At 53.9% G+C, this 22,979-nt stretch overlaps 8 protein-coding genes and 1 non-coding gene across 9 annotated transcripts; 6 read left to right on the top strand and 3 right to left on the bottom strand.

Annotated features, from left to right (window-relative positions):
* Window positions 1-1,288: 1,288 nt before the first annotated feature.
* GUITHDRAFT_162543 (hypothetical protein) lies at window positions 1,289-1,982 on the top strand. Its single transcript, XM_005835072.1, has 2 exons — window positions 1,289-1,639; window positions 1,705-1,982. Exons 1-2 carry the CDS (start codon window positions 1,305-1,307, stop codon window positions 1,847-1,849), a joined length of 480 nt encoding a protein of 159 aa, XP_005835129.1. The 5' UTR covers window positions 1,289-1,304; the 3' UTR covers window positions 1,850-1,982.
* Window positions 1,983-2,696: 714 nt separating this feature from the next.
* Window positions 2,697-5,617, bottom strand: GUITHDRAFT_106224 (hypothetical protein; the record flags this gene model as incomplete). The annotated part of the gene is made up of 9 exons (XM_005835071.1): window positions 2,697-2,874; window positions 2,927-3,269; window positions 3,542-3,638; window positions 3,689-3,933; window positions 4,040-4,112; window positions 4,260-4,370; window positions 4,423-4,515; window positions 4,567-4,678; window positions 4,725-5,617. The coding sequence occupies 9 exons, from the start codon at window positions 5,615-5,617 to the stop codon at window positions 2,697-2,699; spliced, it is 2,145 nt and encodes a 714-aa protein (XP_005835128.1).
* A 1,010-nt stretch (window positions 5,618-6,627) lies between these two features.
* On the top strand, window positions 6,628-8,614 carry GUITHDRAFT_162542 (hypothetical protein; the record flags this gene model as incomplete). The annotated part of the gene is made up of 15 exons (XM_005835070.1): window positions 6,628-6,821; window positions 6,866-6,917; window positions 6,971-7,019; window positions 7,076-7,121; window positions 7,201-7,268; window positions 7,339-7,372; window positions 7,440-7,482; window positions 7,532-7,592; window positions 7,643-7,699; window positions 7,758-7,819; window positions 7,872-7,943; window positions 7,999-8,080; window positions 8,127-8,177; window positions 8,386-8,424; window positions 8,555-8,614. Exons 1-15 carry the CDS (start codon window positions 6,635-6,637, stop codon window positions 8,612-8,614), a joined length of 963 nt encoding a protein of 320 aa, XP_005835127.1. The 5' UTR covers window positions 6,628-6,634.
* Window positions 8,615-10,491: 1,877 nt separating this feature from the next.
* On the top strand, window positions 10,492-10,993 carry GUITHDRAFT_106222 (hypothetical protein; the record flags this gene model as incomplete). The annotated part of the gene is made up of 2 exons (XM_005835069.1): window positions 10,492-10,697; window positions 10,747-10,993. 2 exons carry the CDS (start codon window positions 10,492-10,494, stop codon window positions 10,991-10,993), a joined length of 453 nt encoding a protein of 150 aa, XP_005835126.1.
* A 211-nt stretch (window positions 10,994-11,204) lies between these two features.
* On the bottom strand, window positions 11,205-12,108 carry GUITHDRAFT_137081 (hypothetical protein; the record flags this gene model as incomplete). Its single annotated transcript, XM_005835068.1, has 6 exons — window positions 11,205-11,336; window positions 11,385-11,441; window positions 11,501-11,557; window positions 11,610-11,741; window positions 11,801-11,832; window positions 11,976-12,108. 6 exons carry the CDS (start codon window positions 12,106-12,108, stop codon window positions 11,205-11,207), a joined length of 543 nt encoding a protein of 180 aa, XP_005835125.1.
* An 874-nt stretch (window positions 12,109-12,982) lies between these two features.
* GUITHDRAFT_151936 (hypothetical protein) lies at window positions 12,983-14,111 on the top strand (the record flags this gene model as incomplete). Its single annotated transcript, XM_005835067.1, has 11 exons — window positions 12,983-13,033; window positions 13,087-13,204; window positions 13,262-13,389; window positions 13,434-13,471; window positions 13,527-13,560; window positions 13,612-13,647; window positions 13,699-13,734; window positions 13,785-13,829; window positions 13,880-13,938; window positions 13,985-14,043; window positions 14,091-14,111. The coding sequence occupies 11 exons, from the start codon at window positions 12,983-12,985 to the stop codon at window positions 14,096-14,098; spliced, it is 612 nt and encodes a 203-aa protein (XP_005835124.1). The 3' UTR covers window positions 14,099-14,111.
* Window positions 14,112-14,358: 247 nt separating this feature from the next.
* GUITHDRAFT_106219 (hypothetical protein) lies at window positions 14,359-16,726 on the bottom strand (the record flags this gene model as incomplete). Its single annotated transcript, XM_005835066.1, has 8 exons — window positions 14,359-14,724; window positions 14,839-14,977; window positions 16,053-16,135; window positions 16,191-16,248; window positions 16,294-16,343; window positions 16,397-16,482; window positions 16,537-16,620; window positions 16,705-16,726. 8 exons carry the CDS (start codon window positions 16,724-16,726, stop codon window positions 14,359-14,361), a joined length of 888 nt encoding a protein of 295 aa, XP_005835123.1.
* Window positions 15,559-15,631, top strand: GUITHDRAFT_t45. The gene has a single exon. It is a non-coding gene; the product is annotated as a tRNA-Ala (tRNA).
* Window positions 16,727-17,624: 898 nt separating the features above from the next.
* Window positions 17,625-22,128, top strand: GUITHDRAFT_106218 (hypothetical protein; the record flags this gene model as incomplete). The annotated part of the gene is made up of 19 exons (XM_005835065.1): window positions 17,625-18,332; window positions 18,382-18,467; window positions 18,678-18,712; window positions 18,771-18,830; window positions 19,146-19,204; window positions 19,251-19,316; window positions 19,411-19,499; window positions 19,733-19,829; window positions 19,891-19,949; window positions 20,154-20,184; window positions 20,231-20,277; window positions 20,323-20,383; window positions 20,507-20,563; window positions 20,623-20,683; window positions 20,998-21,058; window positions 21,419-21,474; window positions 21,525-21,588; window positions 21,913-22,022; window positions 22,070-22,128. 19 exons carry the CDS (start codon window positions 17,625-17,627, stop codon window positions 22,126-22,128), a joined length of 1,866 nt encoding a protein of 621 aa, XP_005835122.1.
* Between the last annotated feature and the right edge of the window lie 851 nt (window positions 22,129-22,979).

Raw genomic sequence — 22,979 nt, 5'->3', positions numbered from 1 at the left:
GAACGATTTTTTATCTTCTCCCGGTTTCAAACTGTTCGCTTCTTTCAAAATGTAATACATCACATCATTATCGATTGTTAGATGTTTTCTGCCGAATTTCGACATTGGTGCTGCCTTGAATGTTTTTTTCGAGAGACCACGATCTTCGAAGAACTTCAACATGAACATGTGTGTCTCGATTATCTCAAACAGATTTTTCTGCAACCTATGATCAAATTTGTCATATTTGAAACTAAAAAGATCTTCGTCCCCCGATAATCCAATTAGTTGTTTCATATGGTCGATGAAGGTTCCTATCTGCTGTGAATTATTCCTGTTAAACACTTCTGTCTTCAACTCGTAATCTTTCCTTTGAAACAATACATTCTTCACGTCTTCGATTTCTTGCTGATGGTTAATATGTAACTCTCCTTTGCAGAATTCGGCAATGAACTTTTCCAATCGGTTTGTAAAATTTGCTTTCAGGTCTTGGTAGAAATTCGTTCCATATTGATTTGCAGCGAATACAATAGCTTGCGAGTCTCCTCGAATTCTACATAAATCAACGAAAAGATGTCTTTTCTCTGACCAGAAACGTTGTAGAGTTGGATACTTGTTATCTGTACGGCTATGTTGTTCCATTCCAAGTGTAAAAACATTCCAGAAAAAGGTCGATTTGGCTCTCTTGATTTCATCTACTACATATCGTAAATTCCCTGTATCCCTGCCCCATATCAGAAAACAGTTGAATATCATACTGCCTCTTGATGTGATCTGACTGATATGTAATACCCATCTGTCGATCACGTCTAAAATCGATCTGTTCTCTACCTTGAGTCTCGAGTATAACCCACATTTGACGACTCTCGTGAATGGTTTTGAATAACTTATTTCTTGACCGTTGTCTGAATCATCTGTAATTCGTTTTCTCTTCCTCGGCATGTTATAGTATGTTAGTCTGGCGAAACCATGTTATTGTCGGACCGCAAACTCTGTAATGGCGGGAAGATGAAACGAGCAGTGCCACAAACTTTCCGTCGGAGGCGGGAAGAATTTTTTTTCTTTTTTAAGACCCTCATACAGCCCCATTGGATGGGTGATTGAAACCTATCAACGACCCCTGTCATGCTGGTCCAGGACTCCTTCGGGAGTCCTTTTGTCGATTAAAGGATAAAGACGAGTGTCAAGAAGGGGGTGGGGTACTGCTCTATTTGTATCTTTTCAGGGTATTGTGGGGTGGTGGAAAGGATTTGGTGGGGTACTGGATCATTGGGTTCGCCTTTGACTGGGGTGGGTGAAGACCTATTTCGGGACAGATTCGGGCAATGCGGGCAGTTGCGATAGTTGGAGGAGCGCTGCTACTGCTATGTGCGATGGCAGCGGCAGCCTCAACAGGAGGAGCGAAGACGGCAAAGTCACAGGCAGAGCTGAGGCTCGCGTTCAAGAGGACAGACCATGCTAAGATGCAGGATATCAAGCTTCATCATCTCAACCACATTGCCATGGGTACCTCGGAGCTTCAACAGAACAGCACAGGAACGGCAGAGTCTGCGAACTCGACCTCCGCTGCAGAAGCTCCAACAGCACCGAAAGCAGAGAAGAAGGATGATGGCAGTGATGATGACGACGATGACGATGACGATGCAAGAGCCGGTTTCTGGTGAGCAATGATCGTTTGTTCTGTAGTGTTCTCAGGTTTGTGACATCTTCTGTTCTTCTTCACAGGAAAAAGCTGATAGGAAGCAATGGCATGGAGGGAGGCAACGAACATCCATCGACGGAGTTCCCACAGATGGTTTGGTTCATTCCAGTGGTGGCCTTGATCGCCGTAGGTGTTGCTATCACTGCTTATTGCTCTTTCGCGACTTGAGGTGTCCGCTCGTGAAAAACTCGCAGTCTTCTCGAATCCAACAGCCATCTTGCACTCTAATTATTGATTCCATCCCAGATATACATAATTGTTTGACCTCCAGCCTTTTCACGAGTAATGAAACATGAAAGCGAAGTACCTGAACTTGATTGATTTTGTTATGGTTGACTCCTTTGAGAGCATACTGACAAATTGTGGAACGGAATACTTATCGAAGTATTTCAATTGCTTACGTAAGAGTCTCAGCCCCTTCACGACATGATCTCCAGTGTTTCCGACAGCATCATGACAGCATTGAACTATCAAAATAATACCCTGTCTCATCACCAGACTATCATGCCATAGTCCTCGGGCCTGTCGGCGAGTAGTATCATGTCATTCATTCAGGAGTCCACTGGGAATGACCGTCGGACTCTGTCAGTGACGAGGCTGCACACTTGACGATCAGTTCTTGAGTCCGGGGCCAAGTCAAGTTGGGGGCTGGCACCGATGACCGGGCCGGGCCGGGCCCGGGCACCGCGCGGCCCGGGCCGCCGGGAGTCCCGACCGGGCGGACTCGCCGAGTCGGGCCCCGGCGGGTACTCGGCCCGGACGGTCGGAGCGCAGCCCGCCGCGGGCCGCCGCCCGGCCTATGGCCTCAGTGACTGAGATTTAACGATAGCCGCTCTTGCCCATCTGAAATGCAAGCTGGAGCAGGAACGGGAGCGGGAGAAGGCGGAGCGGGAGTGGTAGGAAGACCAGGATGCACAAAGGTGAAGGTACCTCCATTGCGGTTGAAGCTGCTGCGAAGAGAGGAGGATTTCAACATCCCGCTAGCTCCAAGGTGACCCGTCGGGCTCCCCGATGTTTACATGGAGGGGCTCTTGACCCCTGGTTCTTGCTGCGCAGGTTCAACAGGGACGAAATCTGGCTGAGGACTCCTAGAAATGGTCGGATGCTGACCAGCAACGATCTGAGAGCTCGTCTTGATCCTCATTGTTGCAGGGATTCGGCATGGGATTCCTCTGACGACGCGGGGGAGGTACCTGCGCCTTTTTGAGTCCGTGCTCTGACAAGAAGTCCAGCCAGCGTCCTCACCCAGAGACGCCGAGGACAGTGAGACCAGGCGTCATGCATGAGCAGGTGATCTCTGCGAGGGGATGGAGCACAGCGCGGACGAACTCGAGCTCGACTTCGCATGCGTGGGACGCGGCAGACCAGAAGCGGGTCATCGGAAGGATAGCGCTTGTGTGAGTGAAGGTTGCCGAATGAGACGGGCTCTGATGATCCTCAGCAGACGTCCTCGAGTCTTGAAAGAGCTTTATTTGACCACCTCTCAAGCTCCCACTGCCACGGGATGGAAGGGGAGGAGGAGGAATCTGGATCGCTAGCGAGCGGAGGGGCTGCTGCTGGCTGGCGATCTCCCCCTGACGGGTTTCTCCTGCCCATCGTTAACGATTCCAGTGCGCGTGCAAGATGCGCATGGCTCTAGGTTGTAGATAGTGAAAGGCAACAGGTTCCTCGCACTTTTCGTTGGTCCTCCCCCACCTGCCGTGATGATGGTCAACGGGGATGGACCAGGAGGAGGTGTTGGTGGTGGTAGGCATGATGACGAGGAAGAGGAGGAGGAAGAGGAGGAGGAGGAGGCGAGGGGGGATGGGAAGAGGAGGGAAACCAGATGCATTTGGTCTGCACTGGTCACTCACCACTTACTCGCTGCTACGCCCAGCCCTCCTCGTTTGACTGAGATGCGACTGCAAGAGGACAAGAACGCTCTTACGCGCTCGTCCGAAGTCGCCTCCTCAGCCTCCTGCTGGCACCGGGTCAAGGAGGAGGAGAGGCGAAGACGAGGAGGATTACATCCCAAGGCCACACGACTTCTCCGTCCTCCTCGCTGATGTAATACTGGGGCCAGAATGCATAGAAACATGGCCGCTCGACCATCTTGCCCTGAAGGATGCGGGAGAAATGCACGAAGGCGACGTCGGCGCAGGGGGTGCAGCGGAAGCGAGGGCCGTCCTTCTCCATCCAACTTCGGAGGAGGAAGGAGGCATCTTGAGCGATCTTGTGGGCCAGGGCCCTTGAGAAGATGAGTCCGCTCCCTCCTGTTGAGATCCGAGGATGTGAGAATGAAAGAAACACGAGGGAGAAGATAGGGAGGAGGATGGGTGAGCTGAGGGAGAGCAAGGGGCACAGAAAACGATTTGGAACCGCTCAGAAACAAAGTGCCGAAATGCATCCCGGCATGACCACCGACGAAGACCAGCTCGTTCTCATCCAACCCCTGGGTAGCGTGAGGAGAACCTGAAGAGGGGAAGGCGAAGAGGAAGGGGGAGGAGGTGGCAGCTGACGAGGAAGAAGAAGAGGATGCGGTGAAGGGGATAGTGGTGTTGGACTGTAGGGGGTTGGGGAAGGAGGAAAGGTCGCTGACCTGCACAGCCTTCCCAACGTTTCTGGGGAGGATGAACGTGTCGCAGCCGGCAAGGTAGAACCATTTCTTGTGGGGATACTTCACAAGGAGATCCACCAGCGCAAGGACGAACTGCTCGCAAGGGTAGCAGGAAGTAAACATGAGCGGGCACTTGGGAGGTAACCAGTCCTCGCACCTTGGGGACGGAGGAGAAGAAGTTGTCTGCGAGCGTTAGAGCCTCTAGCCATTCTTTGTTGCTGCCCTCAGGGATCGGAACCTGTTGGAGATCTCATCCTGGCGAACGATTTTTCAGTGCCGGCATCCTTACCCTGAGGATGGTGAAGAGCGATTCTTCACAGCTTGTCTTGTCTCTGCACCTTGAAATCTTCATCTGCTCCTCTACCTCTCCGTAGATGTGGCCATCAATCCCCATCCCCATCCTGCTCGCCGGCTCACACGCAACTTGATTCGTTCACCTCCACTCACCAGGTCTCGGCGACTGCCCTCGCCCTCGTATGGTACAGCTTCTGCCCTGAGACCACTCCGTATGCCATGTCCTCGAACCCGACGCGCTCCTCCTCAAGGTGTTTGGCGCTCCCTCGAGGAAGCGGCCAGGTGATCGACAAGTGATGCCGGCATGCCTCTTCGACTGTCACTGGCCTCCCTTGCTTCTCAGCATACATTATCATGACAAGAGCTTGATGGTAGTGTATGCAAGTCTCCAACAACTCCTCTCCTTCCCGCGACTGGGACCCGTTCAATATCCTCGAGGTAGCTGAGTGCAGCAAGACGATCGCCTCTGAGAGGTCCCCCATCGCAAACACAAGTCTCCCGAGCGCCAGCATGCTCTCAAGGCCCATCGATTCCGAAGTCCGAACATGATGCGGCGACCCGTTCCGAGGCTCCGCCGTCAGCTGGACGGCATGCGAGGGTCGTTGCGAGGACAGCAGAAAATACTGCCGCAAGGTCCGCTCCTCTACCATAGCGAGCACTTGGCGATCCATCATCGCACTTGACGCGATCCTGGTCGTGAAGAAGACCGACCCGTTCACGCTGAACGCGCAGGCGCTGCAGGGCTGGATCTGGAGGAAGAGGCTGTGGTGCCCGGCAAGTATGGATCGCAACGAGACGCTCATGGCAGGAGCAGCGAACCGCGCCACCTCTCGTCCATCCAGCTCAACCACAACACTCTCCTCTTCCGAGAATCCGACACAGTCCACGAGCTGGTACTCCAAGACTGCGTCCTCATTCTGCACTACCTGCCCCATGGAAGGCTCCAGGAACTCGATCCTGCACTTGAGCTCGTCTTCTGCTCCTTCTCCACATGTGCAGAGCGAAATGAACACAAGAATGCTCGCCAGCCTCAGGCCACTCGCCATGTTTTCGGCAATCCCCTGTACTCAGACGAACGGCTCACAAGTGCTAGATCTCATCCCCTGTGCGAGGAGGAGAAACCAAGCAATTTAGCGGGTCTTGTATCCTCGTTGTTCTGATCCAGATCATATCTGTGCTACACCAAACCGAGGGGAAGACAGCATGTTATGTATGTCATACTTCGATGCTCGTGTTGCAGCTTATCTCCCTTCCTCTCCCTTCCTCTCCCTTCCTCTCCCTTCCTCTCTCCTTGTTTCTCCTCCCAAACCAGGTCCTTGCGATGGTCGGAGCGATCGGGCGCTTAAGATTATGAGATTATGAGTTGTTTTGTATAACCAACCCCATAAATGATATAATTATACAATTATTTCATAACAGGTATAAAACATTCAACTGCCTAGTCCTAGATTCCTGCTCCTGCTCCTGCTCCTGACCCTGACCCTGACCCTGACCCTGACCCTGCTCCTGACCCTGACCCTGCTCCTGACCCTGACCCTGACCCTGACCCTGACCCTGCCGTCAGAGTCTTCACGCTGACAATCTTGTTGATCCTGCACCTGCACATGCACCTGCTCCTGCTCCTGCTCCTGCTCCTGCTCCTGCACCTGCACCTGCACCTGCTCCTGCTCCTGCTCCTGATCTTCATCATGATCCCGCTGCTGCTCTAGCTCAAACTCCCTCACTTGCCTCCACTTCTCATCCACCTCCCCCTTCTCTGCCTTCTTCTCCCTCGACAAAGGATGACTCTGATCCCGCCAACTGGTCTTGCAAACCGATGCTTCCTAGCACCTATTTCTCTCCTTCATCGACCCCCTCCTCGTTATCTTGCTCCTGTTGGTCATAGTCTTTGCCCTCATCCTTGTTGTCTTTCTCCTCCTCCCTGCCTTCTTTCTCCTTCTCCTGTCGAATTTCGGGTCTGACATGCGCTGCTGTCATGTTGCAGGTGCATCAGGCCACGAGGACGGAGCAGGAAACGATGAAGCACCCTTGCTGACGATCCCTTGACCCCCTGCTCTCCCACGATGGGCTTCAGCGTGGGAGAAATTCATGAAGAGGATGCGGAGAAGGAGAAGGGTGCAGGGGCGAACGCTACTCGCCGAAGGAGGAGGAGCTCTGTGCTGTCCAAGAAGGGCACTGTCTCGTCCAGGCCAGGGTCCTCAGCATCCAATGGCGAGGAGGAATCGCCGAAGCTAGGCATGCTGGCTGCGGGTGAGACCCTCGTGAGTTGCGATTGCGGCAGCTGACGGCAGCAGCTTCCTCCGTTGGTGGGGAGGGGCTCAACACCTTCACGTACCACGACGACAGGTTGGAGTGTGGAGGATGAGAAGAGGAAGCGAGGTTCAGACTTGGATGTCAAGGTACGATGGAGAGAGGCAGGAAGCCGTCATCCAGAAGTTGAGCGAGCAGGTGCTGCCATGGCGGGTGGGAGATGAGGGCAGGAGCTCAGTCATCCTCCTGCGTAGGTTCAGCAGCTGAGCGACCTGAAGGAAGAATTCCCGGACGACCCCGGTGAGTGGAGGAGAAGAGCGGAGGGCGGAGGGCGGGAGGAGGCGGTGTTCTGCTTACGGCGAAGCTTGCCTGCCTGCAGTCTTTATCCCTCCCACAGAGCAAAGCCTGTCCAAGTACGAGATCCTGTCGAACAGGAGCAGAGATCTGGTAAGGATGCTACTATCGAGAACCTTCCTCCGTCCCGCAGCTGTGGTGGCTGGCTGACGTGAATCTGCAGTCAATGTGGTGCTTCCGCGAAGAAGTTCCGCAAGGTCCTCTAGACATTTTAGGCCTTCATGCTCTCTCAATTTTATGTGCTGCCAACTAACGGCAATGCAGATCTCATGTTTCAGAAGGACGATCTTGGAAACATCCTGTACAGGTATGAGATCGATGCCCGTAACTACTCGTGACTGTCTTGCGGGTTCAAGATACGACGGTGAGTACCTCCAGGACAAGGATGGGACCAAATACCACCACGGGCACGCGACTGTAATGAAGCGCATGGCTGGGGCTCGTCCTAGTGACAGCCTTTGCTGCAGGTTCGATTCAGGAACGGAATTCAGTTCGTGGGCAGGTTCCACATGGGGCATCCAGAGGTAGTTCGATCTGCGATAACGATGACGTCATCTCATGTCCCTCGCCCTCCTTCCCCAGGGGAAGGCCACAATCTCGTTCCCCTCCTCCAGCACGTACGAGGGGGTGGTCGTGCAAGGCAGGTGGGAGCCTGCTGTGCTACCTTCCGGTCGGTTTGACTTGCCGGACGTTCAGTGCGCATGGGGAAGGGAAGTTCGTGTGGTCCGCTCCTGCCGATTGGCCTCCGGACAAGAAATTCCGCAAGGAGTGAGAGCGCGGAGAGGGAGGAAGAGGAAGTCCCTGCTCTGACGTCTGGCCGCAGGTACTCCGGCTGGTTCGATCGCGGATCGCTGACGAGCAAGGGGAAGAAATCGCTTTACGTCCTCAACAAGGACATCTACCAGGTAGGAAGCAGTGCTGCTCATCGCTGTCTTATCCCTTCTACCGCAGGGGGAGTTTGAAGACGGCCGTGCGCACGGGAAAGGAACATTCCTGTGGGAGGTGCGGAGGAGAATGGAGGGAGGGAAAGGAGGGGGCGGAAGGGTGGGGGACGGGAGGAGGGAGGAGGAGGGGAGAGTGAGTAAGGAACAGGAAGGGAGGGGGGAGCGAGAAGTGAGGGAATCTACTAGTAGGACGATGCAAGGGGTAAGCAGGTGCAGAGGGAGGAGGGTCGAAGGAGATGCAGGCAGAGCTCAAGCGTCTGTTTCAGGATGGGCGATACTTCATCGGGGAGTTCGTCAACGGCAAGGTAGGCCTGACTCCAGCTGTAAAAGGGGAGGATGACCAGTCACCTCGCAGGTCCATGGGGAGGGCAAGCTGGTCGCTGCTCCTGCAGGAGAATGCTCTCTCCCCCCCATCCTGACCCGCTCACTTCTCAGGTGTATCCCGACGGGAAGGAGCAGCAAGGTCGGTTCGAGCCTTGCACAGCATACTGGTAGGAGAGAGAGAGGAGAGGGGGCCTGTGCTCACTGAAGTGGTCCAGGTACAAGCCGTTGAACATTCCTCCACGGTTCTGGCCTGGTGGGTGTTCTCCACCACCACCTCGTCCTCCCCCTCCCTCTTCTCCCCTTTTCTCCTCCTTGATCATAAGCATCATCGATACCATCAGCATCTCCTCTGCCACTACTTCCTCCTCCGAAGTTCCTCTTGAATCTTTCTCGTCATCGTCCTCGCCATCATGCCATCGTTGACATTCATGATTCCTGCATTCTTCCTCCCCCCCTTCTCCTCCTCTCCCCTTCTCCTCCTCCTCCTCCTCCTCCTCCTCCTCCTCCTCCTCCTCATCATCATCATCATCATCATCATCATCATCATCATCATCATCATCATCATCATCATCATCATCATCATCATCATCATCATCATCATCATCATCATCATCATCATCATCATCGTCATCATCATCATCATCATCATGGCACTCCTTACCGTACCTTTCTCCGAGCCATATCCTCAGGACTGACAGGCTGACCCAGGCAATCCCATCGAGCTGAAAATCTTCACCGACCTGCTCGAGACTGAGGGATGGAAATAAACTGAAAGAAAAAAAACACTGTTGCTAATGAATCAGTCCGACGGTCCATCATGTCTCTACAGCCGCAAGCTCACAACCGGCCTCTCAGAAATGTCAATTTCCGAGTCCACTCAGACGTGACTTGACTTCTAGCTAGCTCGGCCCGCCGTGCTGCCGCTTTTCAAGCCTCAGTTTCAAGTTTCGCCGCCCGGCCGGGGCGGCCCGGTCCGGGCCGCCAGCCACCGTGCCAGGCTGAGCTGAGTCTGACAAACCGACTACCGTACCGTACGCATGTTTACTCAAAGTCACACGGTTGAAGTTTGCAAACAGAAGAGAAAAGACAGCGAGAACCACTCATTGACCCCTCATCCTGACAATGCTGAGCTCAGGCCCAGGCCCGGCCCGGCCCCCGCCGGGCCGGGCGGCGGCCCGGCGACTGCTGACTCAGTGAGTCACTTCAGTTGCCGCGGAGTTCGGAGCGTACTGCCCCTTTTGTAAAGCCACTCGAAAAACCAACAGGGGTGGTGCTAGAGTATGATGAACTCCGGTATTCAGAGGGGGTAGGGGTAGAACACCCCATAAGGGAGCTCATTTTTGTATCAGATACAAAACTTCGGTACAAAATTAGTACGGGTTAGTATGTTAAGTAATGGATGAAGGTCGTACGTGGTTGTGGTACGTGACCGAAAAGAACTTTCTTCAAAAGCGTACAGGGGCGCAACTACCCACCCATAAATGTAAAGATTGCCTATCACCCCCCATTTTCCGGTACAAAATGGGGGTTCATGTCAGCAAAGCAAGTGGTGGGGTGGTTTCTCAGGCGATGTGAGATTGGGACAGACAAGTTCGCTACTTTTCATGCGCCCGATAGGCATGGCGGGAACGAGAGGAGTCGAGGGAGGAGGCAACGATGGGGGAGGAAGTAGATAAGGGGCAGGATTCGAATATGAGGCCAGAAGGACAAGAAGCCAGTCCGACAGGGATAGTGAGCTTGGCTGGGATATAGATCCTGGGGGGACGGGGGTGAGGTTGGAATCAAAACGAAAGGAGCTTCGAATTCTGTTATGGGATTCGGCGGGAAATGCAGGGTAGGATCCATAAGATGAAGCATGTGGTTTTGAGAGGGTACCAAAGATCTCATATTGAACAATGAAACACTACGAAAAAGGGAAAGGGGGTTTGTAGCTACTTTCGAGGATTTTTTTGATAGGGGATTACTCTCTGCCATTATGGTGTTTGTGACAGAATCTTTTTGACATCTTTATTTCAGATTAAGAATCATCTTGGAGTGATTGTTTTGCGATGAACAAAGAGAAAGAGCAAGGATCGCATGGAGACTCGACAGCGCCTTCACAGGTCGAAAACTTGGAGCATAGCGACAAAGGCAACGGGTTGTTAGGATGCGCTCAAGGAGCACAACGGAAGGATGATCACCAGACATACAAAGACATCCATCCTTCTTCCAAATCAGAGGGAGCTGTTGCCATCGATGTCCCTTCATCCTGCAGGTATTCCGCGTTCGTTTCTTGCTCCGATCGACCTCATTGCTGTTTATAGTCCAAAGGTAACGCCGCATCGAACAAGGTCGCCGGAATACATCAAGGGCGATAGTGAGCAGAGGAGCAAGAGGAAGTTGTTCGAGATCAGCAGGCGTGGGATCGTCTCTGGTCACTCGGAGAGTGAGCAAGACTATATGTCGGAAGACGATTCCGATATCCTTCTGTTCCGAGGGAGTGTCTACAGAGACCTCCCCGACATTCTTACCTTCGGCACCAAGCACGTGCGCACGTCGAAGATCTCATGATGTGGGAAATGCCGTTTGACTGAATGAAGTTTCACGATCCGCTGGAATTCTCCCGTTGTCCATAAATTTGCACCGTCAGTCAGTCCGGGCCAGCAGCCTGGTAACGATTCGGCATCACGCATATCATTCGACTCGTGATCGAAGTTCCTCGTTCAGGTTTCTGAGATTGATTCCTTCATTACATCTATACGACATACATCAACAGAAAATGCTACATATACAAGTGAGTGATTCGCCAACCAATCATGGACATTGCCAAAGTTGCCCATTTCGTCAGCCCCAGCATGCCTGCCCCCCCTGTACAACCAAAGTTCCTGTCGGTGCACCGTGGGATGTTTACAACCTGCACACAGGATCATCTCCTGCAGGGGATTCGCAAGGGGGCTGTCACTTCATCGAGGGTGATGTTGCAGTAAATCGATACGTCCTCGCACGTCTCCCTACAAACCTGGAGGATTCCATGTCATCGTCATTACGCTATGAGATGAGATCAACATCGCGACGCACCTCGTAGCTGAAGATCAGATAGTCGTTGACGCACCTCGGGAAGTGATAAGCGCAAACCTGGATCCCTCAGTCAGGAAAGACAGCTACCCGGCCGCTGGCAGGCCCTTACCGCCCTCCTCAAAGCTAGCTCGCAGGGGATTGACATGGTGTTGGGTCCAGGATTGCACTCTCCTCCCAGACACGAGACCCCAGGGAAACAAACTCTGAAATCTGACGTGCAAACCTGGCTGACGGACAACCTCTGCAAATTGACGTGTCAGTTCATGTTAAGCGCTTGCTGGCAGAGGGTGCGCTCCTCACCTTCACCGCGAGGTTCATGGCGGTGGTGAAGTCTGCCATGGCATGTTCGCATGTGCTATTGAGGATGCACGATTGCGTTGTGGCGTACTGCACGAAAGCGCCGCACTCCTGTCATGGCCAAGGAGGAGATACTTACGTCAAGAGCTCGTGGCGAGGAGGATGATGACGGTCGTACCTGCTGGCACTGCACCAGGCCGGGGGCAATATTCTCGTTGAGAAAATCGGGGACCAAACAGCATCTCGATCCTAACGATGGCCCGCAGCAGCAGAGGAGGAGCAGAGCAACGGACTGCGACAAGGAGGGGCATTGTCAGCGACCATGCGGCGAGCGGCATAGATGGCGTACATAGATGCCGAAGTTTAACGAGTGCCGCGATGTTGTTTGCGGCATGTACCCTTAGGTTTTTCCCAAGGTCAATCAGAATGATTTCATTCCGGCTACCTCTGGACGAATCAGTTAGAATCGTAAATATCCATAAGGCATCCCCAGCGCAATGTTCTCCCTAGCGCCCACCTGTATGTTTCCCTCCCCCTTGTCCACCAACACCTCTTCATCATCCTCTTCCTCCTCCTCATCCTCCTCTTCCTCTAGCTCCACTCCCCCCCTCCTCTCCTGCCATGGCAGTTCTCTGGATTAGCCGGATCCTGCCTAAATTGTCTATTAACACCTGGGCTAATTTACCGCCCGACAGGCTTCTGCCTTGACACATGTGACGAGGCGGGCTGGTGTTTGGAGGTCACCATGCCGCCGGTGCAGAGGGAAGAGGCACAGGGGTCATGCAGAGATAGCCGGGCGATCATTCATGCAGGCAGGTAGACAGGCAGGCAGGCAGGCAGGCAGGCAGGCAGGCAAGGAGGGAGACAGGCAAGGAGGGAGGGAAAGAGGCAGGTAGGCAGAAGGCAGCGTGTGAGGCAGGAGGACTGCGGAATGGCTGGTGTATGAATTGAATCTGTCATTTGCTTAGATCTTAATCCGAAGCTCTCGGCACATAAATCTATCGGATAGCAAGAATGGGAAACGAATCGTCAACACAGGTTTGTTCCCTTGCCTTCTACCTCACTCCGGCTCTTCCCAACATATCTCGCTACCTCTTTTCACGTTATTTCGTTTGCAAGTGTGCAAGCTGATTTCTGATCCGTTGACAGAGTCAGCAGAATCCGTTGCTTTCTCTGCCAGGGAACATGGATGAATCATGGAAGGGCAACAATTTCCTGAAGTCGTTCGTAGGGAAAGTGAGAGAGCCAGCAACGAGCAAACCGTTCGCACTTAGGCCCATTTTGCGCAGGACTTCACGGAGAGCAAGCTGAATGCCGACGACCACGAGGTCCTGCCAGACAGCTTCAGGAACGCGGTAGAAGTGAACAGCCAACCTGTCTCAAGGATGAAGGTCACAACCATATCAGGTCGTCGCAGGAATCCCTCGCAAACTACGTCCACCATTGACTGCTTGCCCTTGCCAGGAGCTCCAGACCATAAGGACGAGCAAGAGGAGGAGGACGGGGGTGAAGCTGCCGATGAAGTGAAGCAGAAGAAATACAAGTGGAAGGAGATCAACGTCCCGGCAATTCCAGCGGAGGATTTGCAGCTGGTGGGGGAGAACCTCGTCGCAACCCTACTGACATGCAGTTGCAGCTGATGCGAGGCGGGCCTCCGTCGGGGGGGCTGGTGAGGTGTGGATTTGAGCCTTGAGGGACGGATGCATCCATGTTGACAAACAGACTGCAGGAAAGTCAAGAACATCACAGACGAATTCTCTGCAGTATACACGGATGAGTTGTCTTGCCCGTTTTCCCTGATTGGACATCCCCAGGAAGACATTTCTTTTCTGCAGCAACAGGAGCAGCAGGTTTGTGCTTTGCAGCCTGACAAATCGCCGTTTTCATCCCCTTGACTGCAGCGAGCACAAGAGAAGCAAAGGAAAGCAGTGGAACATGTAAGGAGGGAGCGCATGGGGGAGGATCAGACTGAAAGATTGGATTGCAGGCACTCAACCGGAAGAAGGCTGGAGGAACCTCCATGGATGAGGATGTGAAAAATCCTGACGATGTTGCTATCTCGCGAGTTGAAAGTGTTTTCAGCAACTGAGGGTGGCAGCCGCCATCTCGGAGGCGAAGGAGACAGCATACCGAGTCTACGAGTATTTGCTTGACGATTATCGAATCCTCTTGACTGTTTTGGCACAGGTACAACACATTCTCTTCGCAAGTGTTCGACGGATACGAGAGCCACAAGAAGAGAAAGGGTCCTGTCATTCTATTCCTCGTCCTTTCTCACTTGCTTGGTTTGCAGACACGTAAAATGGGATGTAATAATAGTTATGGATTTTATTTGCAAGATGAACTAGTGTACATACAGAAAAAGATGGAAAATCGCCTTTTCAACGACCTCCAACACATCATGTCTTCCGCCCCTCCTTCCTGCAATGGAAGAGCTTGAACACTACTCGGGCACGACCCTGTCTCGCGACTTTCAGGAAGCGCCTTCAAAGATTGTGATGGAGAATCCGCCTTCATCAGATGCATCACTGTCCTCTCTCAGGCCTTGACAACCCTGATCATCACTTTGAGCGCCCTATGATCTGGGCCTTCTGGATGGCAGAGTCGATGTCGCCTACGATCGAGAGCGGGTTGCTCGTCGGTTCGAAGCGCTTGACCGCCACACCGTTGCTGATCAGAAACTTGCCAAAGTTCCACTTGATGTCATCCCCCATCAGCGAAAGAAGAGTCTTGTTCTGAGCAGACTTCTTCAACTTCTGGTACAAGGGATGAGCGTTGGGACCGTTCACGTCGATCTTCGAGAAAAGTGGGAACTTCGCGCCGTATTTGCCTTGAGCAAATGCCTTCACCTCAGCATCTGTTCCAGGTTCTTGTCCTCCGAATTGGTTGCAGGGAAACCCCAACACCACAAGCTCGTCGTTGCTGTACTTGCCAGACAGCTCTACAAGCTCGCGATAGTTGGAGTCAGTCAAGCCTCATTTCGAGGCCAAGTTGACGACAAGGACTGCCGGGACAGATCCGTAAGTCGCCCCAAGATCTACCATGTTGCCGTCGATGTCCTTGGCAGTGATGCCGTCAAGAACACGTCCAGACATGGTCAAGCTCGATGCTGATGCCATGCGAACGGGAGCAGCGAGGGCCAGACCAAGACCTCCGATCCTTCCAAGGGTGCGGAATCCGCTGCTCACAAAGCTCCGGGAGCAGATCTTCCTGGTCGAGGCGAGGGAAGGAGAGAGAGAAGAGAACAGCGTTGCCTTCGGCGACGAGAAGGCTGAAACCTGTCCAGCTACTGCCGCTACCACCGCCGCTGTTCGCAGCAGGGGTACCAGCATAGCCCTCGGGTTGGATTTCTCCTCCAGCGCGACCTTTATAACTTCCAGCCCCCTGCCTACCCACCGTACTTATTAGAACGAAATTGTCTACCCCACCTCCCAGTTGTAATTTTTTCGTCTACCCCTTACCCACACTTTTCGTTTATTTTAAGGTCAATATGACCCTACTTTGTGACTGACGAAACTGGACTACCCATGTGTCTCCCACCACCCCACCAGTTCACCAACGCAATACATGGGTCTTTGTTCCCCCGGTTGCTTTCCGATCGACCACCCCCCTCCCTCTCCTCTTATTTTCTAAGTCTTCCCCTATCAAATAATGCAAAGGTCCTCTCCTTGACCCCTGCACCTCCCTTTTTCTTCACGGTCATATCGGGTGTGAGCACGTGACCTCCAACAAAATCAGTCAGGACCCCCTCACGTACATACGGGCGACTAGCTCAGATGGTAGAGCGCTCGCTTAGCATGCGAGAGGCACCGGGATCGATACCCGGGTTGTCCATTTAAGTTGGATATGAAAGTTTCACTTTTTTCCCGGAGGTGCCACCTTCCTTTTTGCGGGCCTCATGGCCACTGCCACTGAGAGACCGGACAGGGCCCGATCACCGGGTACTGAGCAGCCCACCGTGCCACTGCCACGACATCTAGTCAACGTGGGCGCTGCCCGGCGCCGCGTAAGAATAGAGCATCATGCATGGCAACACTGACACTGTCAGTTCACGATTTGTTTTTTACAGAATTTTGGTGGATTTCGGAAGTTCCCCGGTGCCAAGATATATGACTTTTTTATGAACGATAGGAACATCCAGATTCACTCCTTTTCCCCTTAAGAGTTCGATCTTAGGAAATCCTCCCTCACAATACTTGCGGCGGCGAGGAAGGGGCCAGGTCAGCTATGGGAAAGGGCGAAGGAGAGCTCATACCTGGAATCAGAGACGTAGTCATCCAGGATGTTGGATCGCAGAAAATCTTCGATGTGCCATGTCCCATAGACATCGTCGTCACCCTAGCTCAAACTCTTCAACTCCATTCCCATCACAAGCTTTGAAAGTATCCCACACCTTGTACACGTACGCATTCACCAAGACCGTATCCTCACTCAGCATATATGTTTCCATGCTAACAATGCAGTCAGCACATGCAAGGGCCAAATCAATCCATCACGGGAGAAGCCCTGGGCTGCTGACTTCAATGGCTTCCCTCGACACTTGAACCTGATCGCCACACTCCTCAGCAGACTTCAGGTGTGACTTGAACCTCCTCCCACCCGCAGCTGACGCTTTTCATACTCGTCTCCCTCAAAGTAGTCGAGAATCTGGCACTCCTCCTCTGAGAGATCGGCAACGATCAACCCTGATATTCACAGTCAGCATCGCAATCGAAAGCAAGAATACTTCTCCAACTCACCTTTGACACTGCCGGATTCACGTTCTTTGATGCCAGGATAAGGCCGGCAAGGCAAACAGTAACGATGATACCCGGAGAGAATAGCTGTATGCGAGTTAGCGTCAGTCGGCCTCTCATGCTAGCGTAGTAGCCCGCCTGGCTGGCAAACAGGGACGCGGTTTACAAGACCATACATGACGTCCTTGGCCATGAGCGATCCATAAATGAAGAGAAGGTTTTGGTAATGACCATCATCTGAATTACTTGTTGAGGAGGAGCGCTTTGATGCGGAGGCTAAACCGCGTGTCAACAACAAGGCATACTCGACTGCACCACAAGGTCAACCTTGCATTGTAGCAAAACTTCGACTGTGTATTCCTCGATACGATTTGAGCGGTAGCAGGCTTGGGGAGATTGAGCTTGTCAACACACGACGAGGGACCGCGAGCGAAGAAGAGAATGCAGATACCTGGATGCCGTCAACTACAGCGTAGCACAGGGTAGACAGGAAATTCCAAAAAAAACAACCAAACGAGTGTTGAGAAGGGAGGGGAATGCGGCGGAGGGGGGAGGGGAGACAGAGGAAGGGAACATCCCATATGTCTCCTAGAACCACTCCGTCCTCCTTCCCGCTCACCTCGGGAGCAGCTGCAAGGAGCAGGAGCACCTTCAACGTGCGCATTGCGGAAGAACAGCTGCTAACATTGCGGGATTCCCTAGCCCTTAAGTACCAGGAAGCGTTGAGTAAATTATTTGACCTCAAGTTTTTTTAAAATTCTTTTTTCAAATGTTTTTTTTAAATTTCTAGCCTTTCTGGGGTCCGTTTGCCCAGGGCAGCAATGGAACGCAAGGCGGGACGGCAGGCGCATCAGGGAGGGCGGGAGAGGCGACGCCATGCAGGCTGAAGTTCAAGGTGAGCTCTGCTTGCTGCAAGTATCATCTACGTTGTCCTCATCATACCCTCTCTCTCCTACAACCGCTCTCTTCTCGCCCTGAACCAATTGTTGCCCCAGCCTGATTTGTCCGGTTTCCCAGGGTGGCAAGCCGTAGCAGAGAGCAGAGATTTCAAGGGAGAAGAGACAGAATAGTTGGAGATCTAGAGACTCAGCATGACTAGCCCGAGCCACTCCTCTTTCTACTCGACGCTGGAAGAGGTGGAGGACACCCCTATCTTCCATGAACGAGTCGCGTACCTAGAGGGCCAGGCAAAGGTTATCAAGACAGAGCTGAAAACATTGATAACGCAGGCGAATGCGTTTGCAAAGGCCGGGCTCGAGTACTCGGAGGCCGGAAAAGTCTTTGCGAGCAAGGCGGAGGAGCTGGCAGGAAAGGTGCCGGCGTTGCAGAATGTTGCGTCGTGTCTGCATGAGTTCTTCCAACTCATGATGGAGATGAGCAACCAGATATCACAGAAGTACACGTTGCCTCTTGAAGAGCTGTGCAATGAGATCAAAAAGGCAAAGGACTTGAGGAGCAAGCTGGATCAGGCTGCGGACAACTTCTACACCTCCCTGTCCAAAAGTCTGTCACTACGCCAAGACGCTGATATGAACCTGCAACTTGAAACAGATCGTGAAGGCATGAGGCGACGTGGCCTGTACGACCTCAGGAGAGTGGAATACCTTAGCAAGCTCTCGGACATTGCTTCTAAGAGGCATCAGAGCATTATCGGCTTCTTCTCCGAGGTTGTGAATGGGCAAGTGACCTTTCTGGAAAGGGGACACACACTGATGAACGAGAACGGCCCGTTTGTCATGGACATCAATGCAGACGAAGATCTGAAGCTGCTGCATGACCGGCAGCACATGAGGATGCAGGTCTTGTGCTCGCAAGACATTCGTCAGGGAGCGCTGAGAATGATTACAGTTGATGACTTCGCACATAGAGGAACATGAGGCGTTGAAGCCTGCCATGAACCAACCGGGGAGGGATGTGAATAGAGATGTGAATAGGTGAAGATGTTGAGAAGACAACGATTTTCTCCTCCTTCCCTCCTCCTCGCTTCTCCGCTTTCCATCTTCCACTCCTCCTCTCCTCCCTCTTCCCCGTCTCACTGTCATCCCGTCCCCTCTTCTCCATCTCCCTTCTGTCGATCTTTTGTCATCCTTGGTCCCCCCATTCCACTCTGCTGAGATTTCCATGTTTTTATGAGGTGTTTGCAGGAATTCGAAGTTAGCGTCAGTGTACGAGATGCGCGGTTGGCTCGGGAAATGTTCCTACAATCGTCATAGAAGTGCTAGCCGTCATGACCACAGGCATCTTGAGCTACATGTTGCTGATCAACACGGCTCATCAGGGTCACGCAGGCAAGCTAGGTATTGGTCCGTGCTCTCGTCGGGGAAACTTTTCCTATACAAGAATTGGAGGGATCCACCGAAACATGGTAGTGCGCGCGAGCCAGAGATGGAAAGGAGTCCGTTGAATTGACGTCTACTGCAGTCTTTGACCTTCTGCTCTGCACTGTCAAAGAAGCGCGTCATGTTTCTGAGCGCTTCTGTTTCGAGTTGATCTCTCCATCTACCTCCCGAATACTTCAAGCTGAGACCCACGTGACTACCTCCCCCTGCCCTCCCAGCTCGCCCCGCGCTGTTGGCCTGCCTGACTTGCTGATGGATGGCTTGACCAGTCAGCGATGGCAGCGTGGATGACGGTGATCCAGAACGCCACAGGAAAATTGTTGGACGAGCAGGTTGGGAGAGAGAAGTAGAAAGGCATCTCCTGAATTTGTTACGCAGGTCCCTCGGTCGGGGACTGTGCTGAACCAGAGCGTCGAAAGGCTGAAAGCGACACCAGGGAACGAGGTGGATCATGTTGTTGCTGCTCCTGCTGCTGCTCCTGCTCCTGCTCCTGCCTGCCTGCCTGCCTGCCTGCCTGTCGAGCACTCAGTCTCAACAGGTCTGTGCGGACTGCGGGGCTGCAAACCCCGAGTGGGCGTCTGTCTCTCTGGGCATCCTGATCTGCATGCAATGCAGCGGCATCCACAGGTCAGTGAAGTAGCGGGAAGAGAGGACGAGCAGGAGCAGGAGCAGGAGCAGGAGCAGGAGCAGGAGCAGGGAGAAGAGATGAACAGAGAAGATCGGTTAGCAATAGTGCGAGCTGCAGCGATGTGGGGTAGAGAAGACGAGAACGTGAAATCAGTAGCGATGGCGATGGACATCGAGCAAGGGGCAAAACGAGTAGCGGAGGGGGAGGGGGAGGGAATGAGTTTCGCTGGCAGAGCCTTGGGCGTTCACATCTCGCGGGTCCGATCGCTCACGCTAGACGTATGGGAAGACTCCTTGCTCGACATGATGGCTGCTGTGGGGAACGAGAGGGTGAGGGGACGTGGGCGAAGGAGCCTGCAGGAGTCCAGCTGAGCTGAGCTGAGTGTGGCAGGCAAACTCCGTCTTCCTCTGCAACATGACAGAAGCGGCCATCGTGAGCTCTGCCTCAAGGTATTGGCCCCCGCTGTGTGGCTCCCTCCCTCCCGCTCCCTCCCTCCCTCCCTCCCTCCCTCTCTCCACATCTGTCCGTCGTTGTCGTGCTCTCACATTATTCATCACTGACGAACTCTTATTCCCTCATTCTCACCCATTGTTTTCGCACGCTTCCGCCCCCTTCGTGCCTCCTCCCCTCCCTCACTGCCTCCTGTCGCGCAGAGAGGAGCGCGACGCTTTCATCCGGCGCAAGGTCATCAGGTCTGTCCTGCTGCGGGTGACTGACACGAGCCATGAAGTACGTCGAGAAAGCTTTCATCGGCTTCCGCCATTCGGACCAGCACAGGTCACCGAGTTGCAAGTACGACGTCACGTTGATCCCCTCCTGCAGAATGATCCAGGACCTTACTGGGCTCCTCTACAACGCCGTTCGGTCGCAGGACGTTGTCAAGGTCCCTTTCCTCCCTACCCTTCTTGTTTCCTTGCTGACTCCTCCTTCAGATTCTAGATAGCATCGCACATGTCTCCTCCTCTTGTCTCTCTCGGGGGGTGTTTGTGAGACGCGCGTGCTGCAGGGAGCGGATGTGAACGGAGCGAGCATGGACGAGAACGCTTCTACCTGCCTCATGCAGGTAAGAGCAGATGTCCTAGTCTGTGCGAGCAGGAAAGCTGAGCTCTTCTGGACCTTCAGGCCGTCAAGTCGGACTTCGTCATCGGGATTGAGTTGCTGTGCCAGAATGGAGCAAACATAGGTACGTCGCCGCCCTCTCATCTCATCTCATCTCATCTCATCTCCTCCTCCGTCCTCGTTTCTGCTCCCTTCTCCGTTCTTTTTCAACACTCCCGCACATTCTCCTCCTCACTCTCGACTCTTTAGTTCTCCTCCCCTCTCATTCTATCACCTGAACTTTCACTACCCTCCTCCTCCTTTCTCCAGTCTCCCCTTCCATTGCTCGTCCCATCACTAGCTCTCCCCGCTCCCTTGCGCTATCCCGTCCCTCCTTTCCTTCTTCCCTCCCCCCCATCCCCCTCCTCGTTGAGCCGAATGGTCTGACCTGCGTACAAGATGCTGGCGACCACAAGGGCCGAACTGCTCTGCATCATGCTGCTCTACTGGACCTGGGAAGGTGAAATCGTTTGCTCCTGCAACTCCTCCTCCCTTCACTCCCTCCGCCTCCTCTTCATTCTTTTCCCTCGCCATCCTCTATTTTTTTTCGCCTCTCGTTTCGTTTTTCCTGCTTTCCTTCCTTTGCTTGCTGTTCTCTGCCCCACAGGACCCCCCCCTCTCACTCCTACTTCCTCCCCACTCCTCTCCTCTCTCTCCTCTCTCTTCTCTCTCCCTCTTCTCTCTCCTCTCTCCCCATCCACCCCCAACCCAAACTCCTCCTCCTCCTCACTCGCGCATTCCTCCCTTCCCCCTCCCTACTCGCGCTCGCTCCCTTCCTCCTGCTCCTTCCATACTTCCTCCAGCCTGACATCATCGGCAGATGCGCCGAAGTTCTCATGGCGCACGCAGCGAATGCAGACATCAGAGACGATTACGGTGAGCAGCTCCTGTTGATCGGAAGATCTGAGAGTCACGTCCCCCAACAGGAGAGACTGCGTTGGAGATCGCGGCACATGCTCCCGGCGCCCTCGCGTTTGAAGCCATAGTGAGGTGAGAGGAGCAGGAGCAGGAGCAGGAGCAGGAGCAGGAGCAGGAGCAGGGGCAGGAGCAGGAGCAGGAGCAGGAGCAGGAGCAGGAGCAGGAGCAGGAGCGGGAGCGGGAGCAGGAGGAGCGAGCGAGCGGCAGGAGGGAGGGAAAGGGGAGGAAACAGAGCGAGAAGTAGAATTGGAGGCAGGAGCAGGGTGTCAAGAACTTGGGGCAAGAGTAGGAGAAGGAAGAGGAGGAGGAGGAGCGAGGGCATCAGGTAGGAGCAAGAGCACAAGGGAGGAAGGGCAGGAGGGAGGAGGGGGGCGACGACTTGTTCATCTGTCGCAGGAGCAAAGGGCTCAAGGTCGGAACCCCATCCGTGGAGAACGAGGAGCATCAGTCTCCTCGCAGCGGCTCCCCAAACAGCCCGTCCCAGGAGGCAATGAAATCGATTGCTGGTGAGGAGGGCGGTGGGAGAAGAGAGGAGCTGACAGGAGTTGTGCAGAGCTTGACGGCGCAGTAGAGCAGATCCAGCAACTTCAACTCCCTGGAGGCAGCAGGTGAGGAGGAGAACAAGGAGGAGGAGTCCTCCTGTGGAGGAGGCGGAAGAGGAGGAGGAGGAGGAGGAGGAGGAGGAGGAGGAGGAGGAGGAGGAGGAGGAGGAGGAGGAGGAGAAAGAGGAGGAGGCTGAAGTGGAGGAGGTGAAGCGGGTGGGTTGAGGGGCAACGAGGGTTTTTCGCATCTAACGTCCGTGAAGAGTGCAGGGGCACCGACGAGGAATAAGTTGGGGAGGAATGGAGTGGACCAGGTGAACTCCTTCCCAACGTCTTTCCTCATCATCATCATTACCACCGCCACCACCACCGTCACCACCATCATCGTCACCTGCCTGCACCAGCCTCTGTCTCCACCTCCCTCCTCCGCCCCTCTTCCTTTTGCTCGTTCTCATTCGCTCCAACTTCTCGTTTTCTCCCCTACGTCGTCTCTATCATCACCATCACTCCATCCTTTCTCCTCCTCCTCCTCGTTATTTCCCACGTCGACATTCTCTTCTATCTTCCAGCTCCTCTCCTCCTTCATTGTGACTCGGTGCCATGCAGAGCAAGTAGAGTAGCCGCTGGAGGGCCCATGGACGTCGGCGAGGTGGCGGGAAGGTAGCCTTGAGAGAAACAACAGCAAGAGAACGGATGAAGCGTGGAGAGGAGAGGAGAGGAGAGGAGAAGGGAGAGCGGGACACGGAGAGGACGAGGAGAGGAGGAGGAAGAGAGGGAGGAGGCGAGGAGGAGATGCTGATGCTGGTACAGGGATGTAGTATCTGCTGACCTCGTCGGGGCACCGTTCCTGGACAAGCAGCACCGAAGAGCACGAGGTGGTGCAGGTAGGTGTCGATGATGGCGGTGCCGAGTGGTGGGTGG

The sequence above is a fragment of the Guillardia theta genome (assembly GCF_000315625.1).
Source record: "Guillardia theta CCMP2712 unplaced genomic scaffold GUITHscaffold_23, whole genome shotgun sequence".
NCBI classification, from domain to species: domain Eukaryota; class Cryptophyceae; order Pyrenomonadales; family Geminigeraceae; genus Guillardia; species Guillardia theta.
Note: the sequence above shows the minus strand (reverse complement) of the source record. Positions and strands in the feature narration are given on the sequence as shown.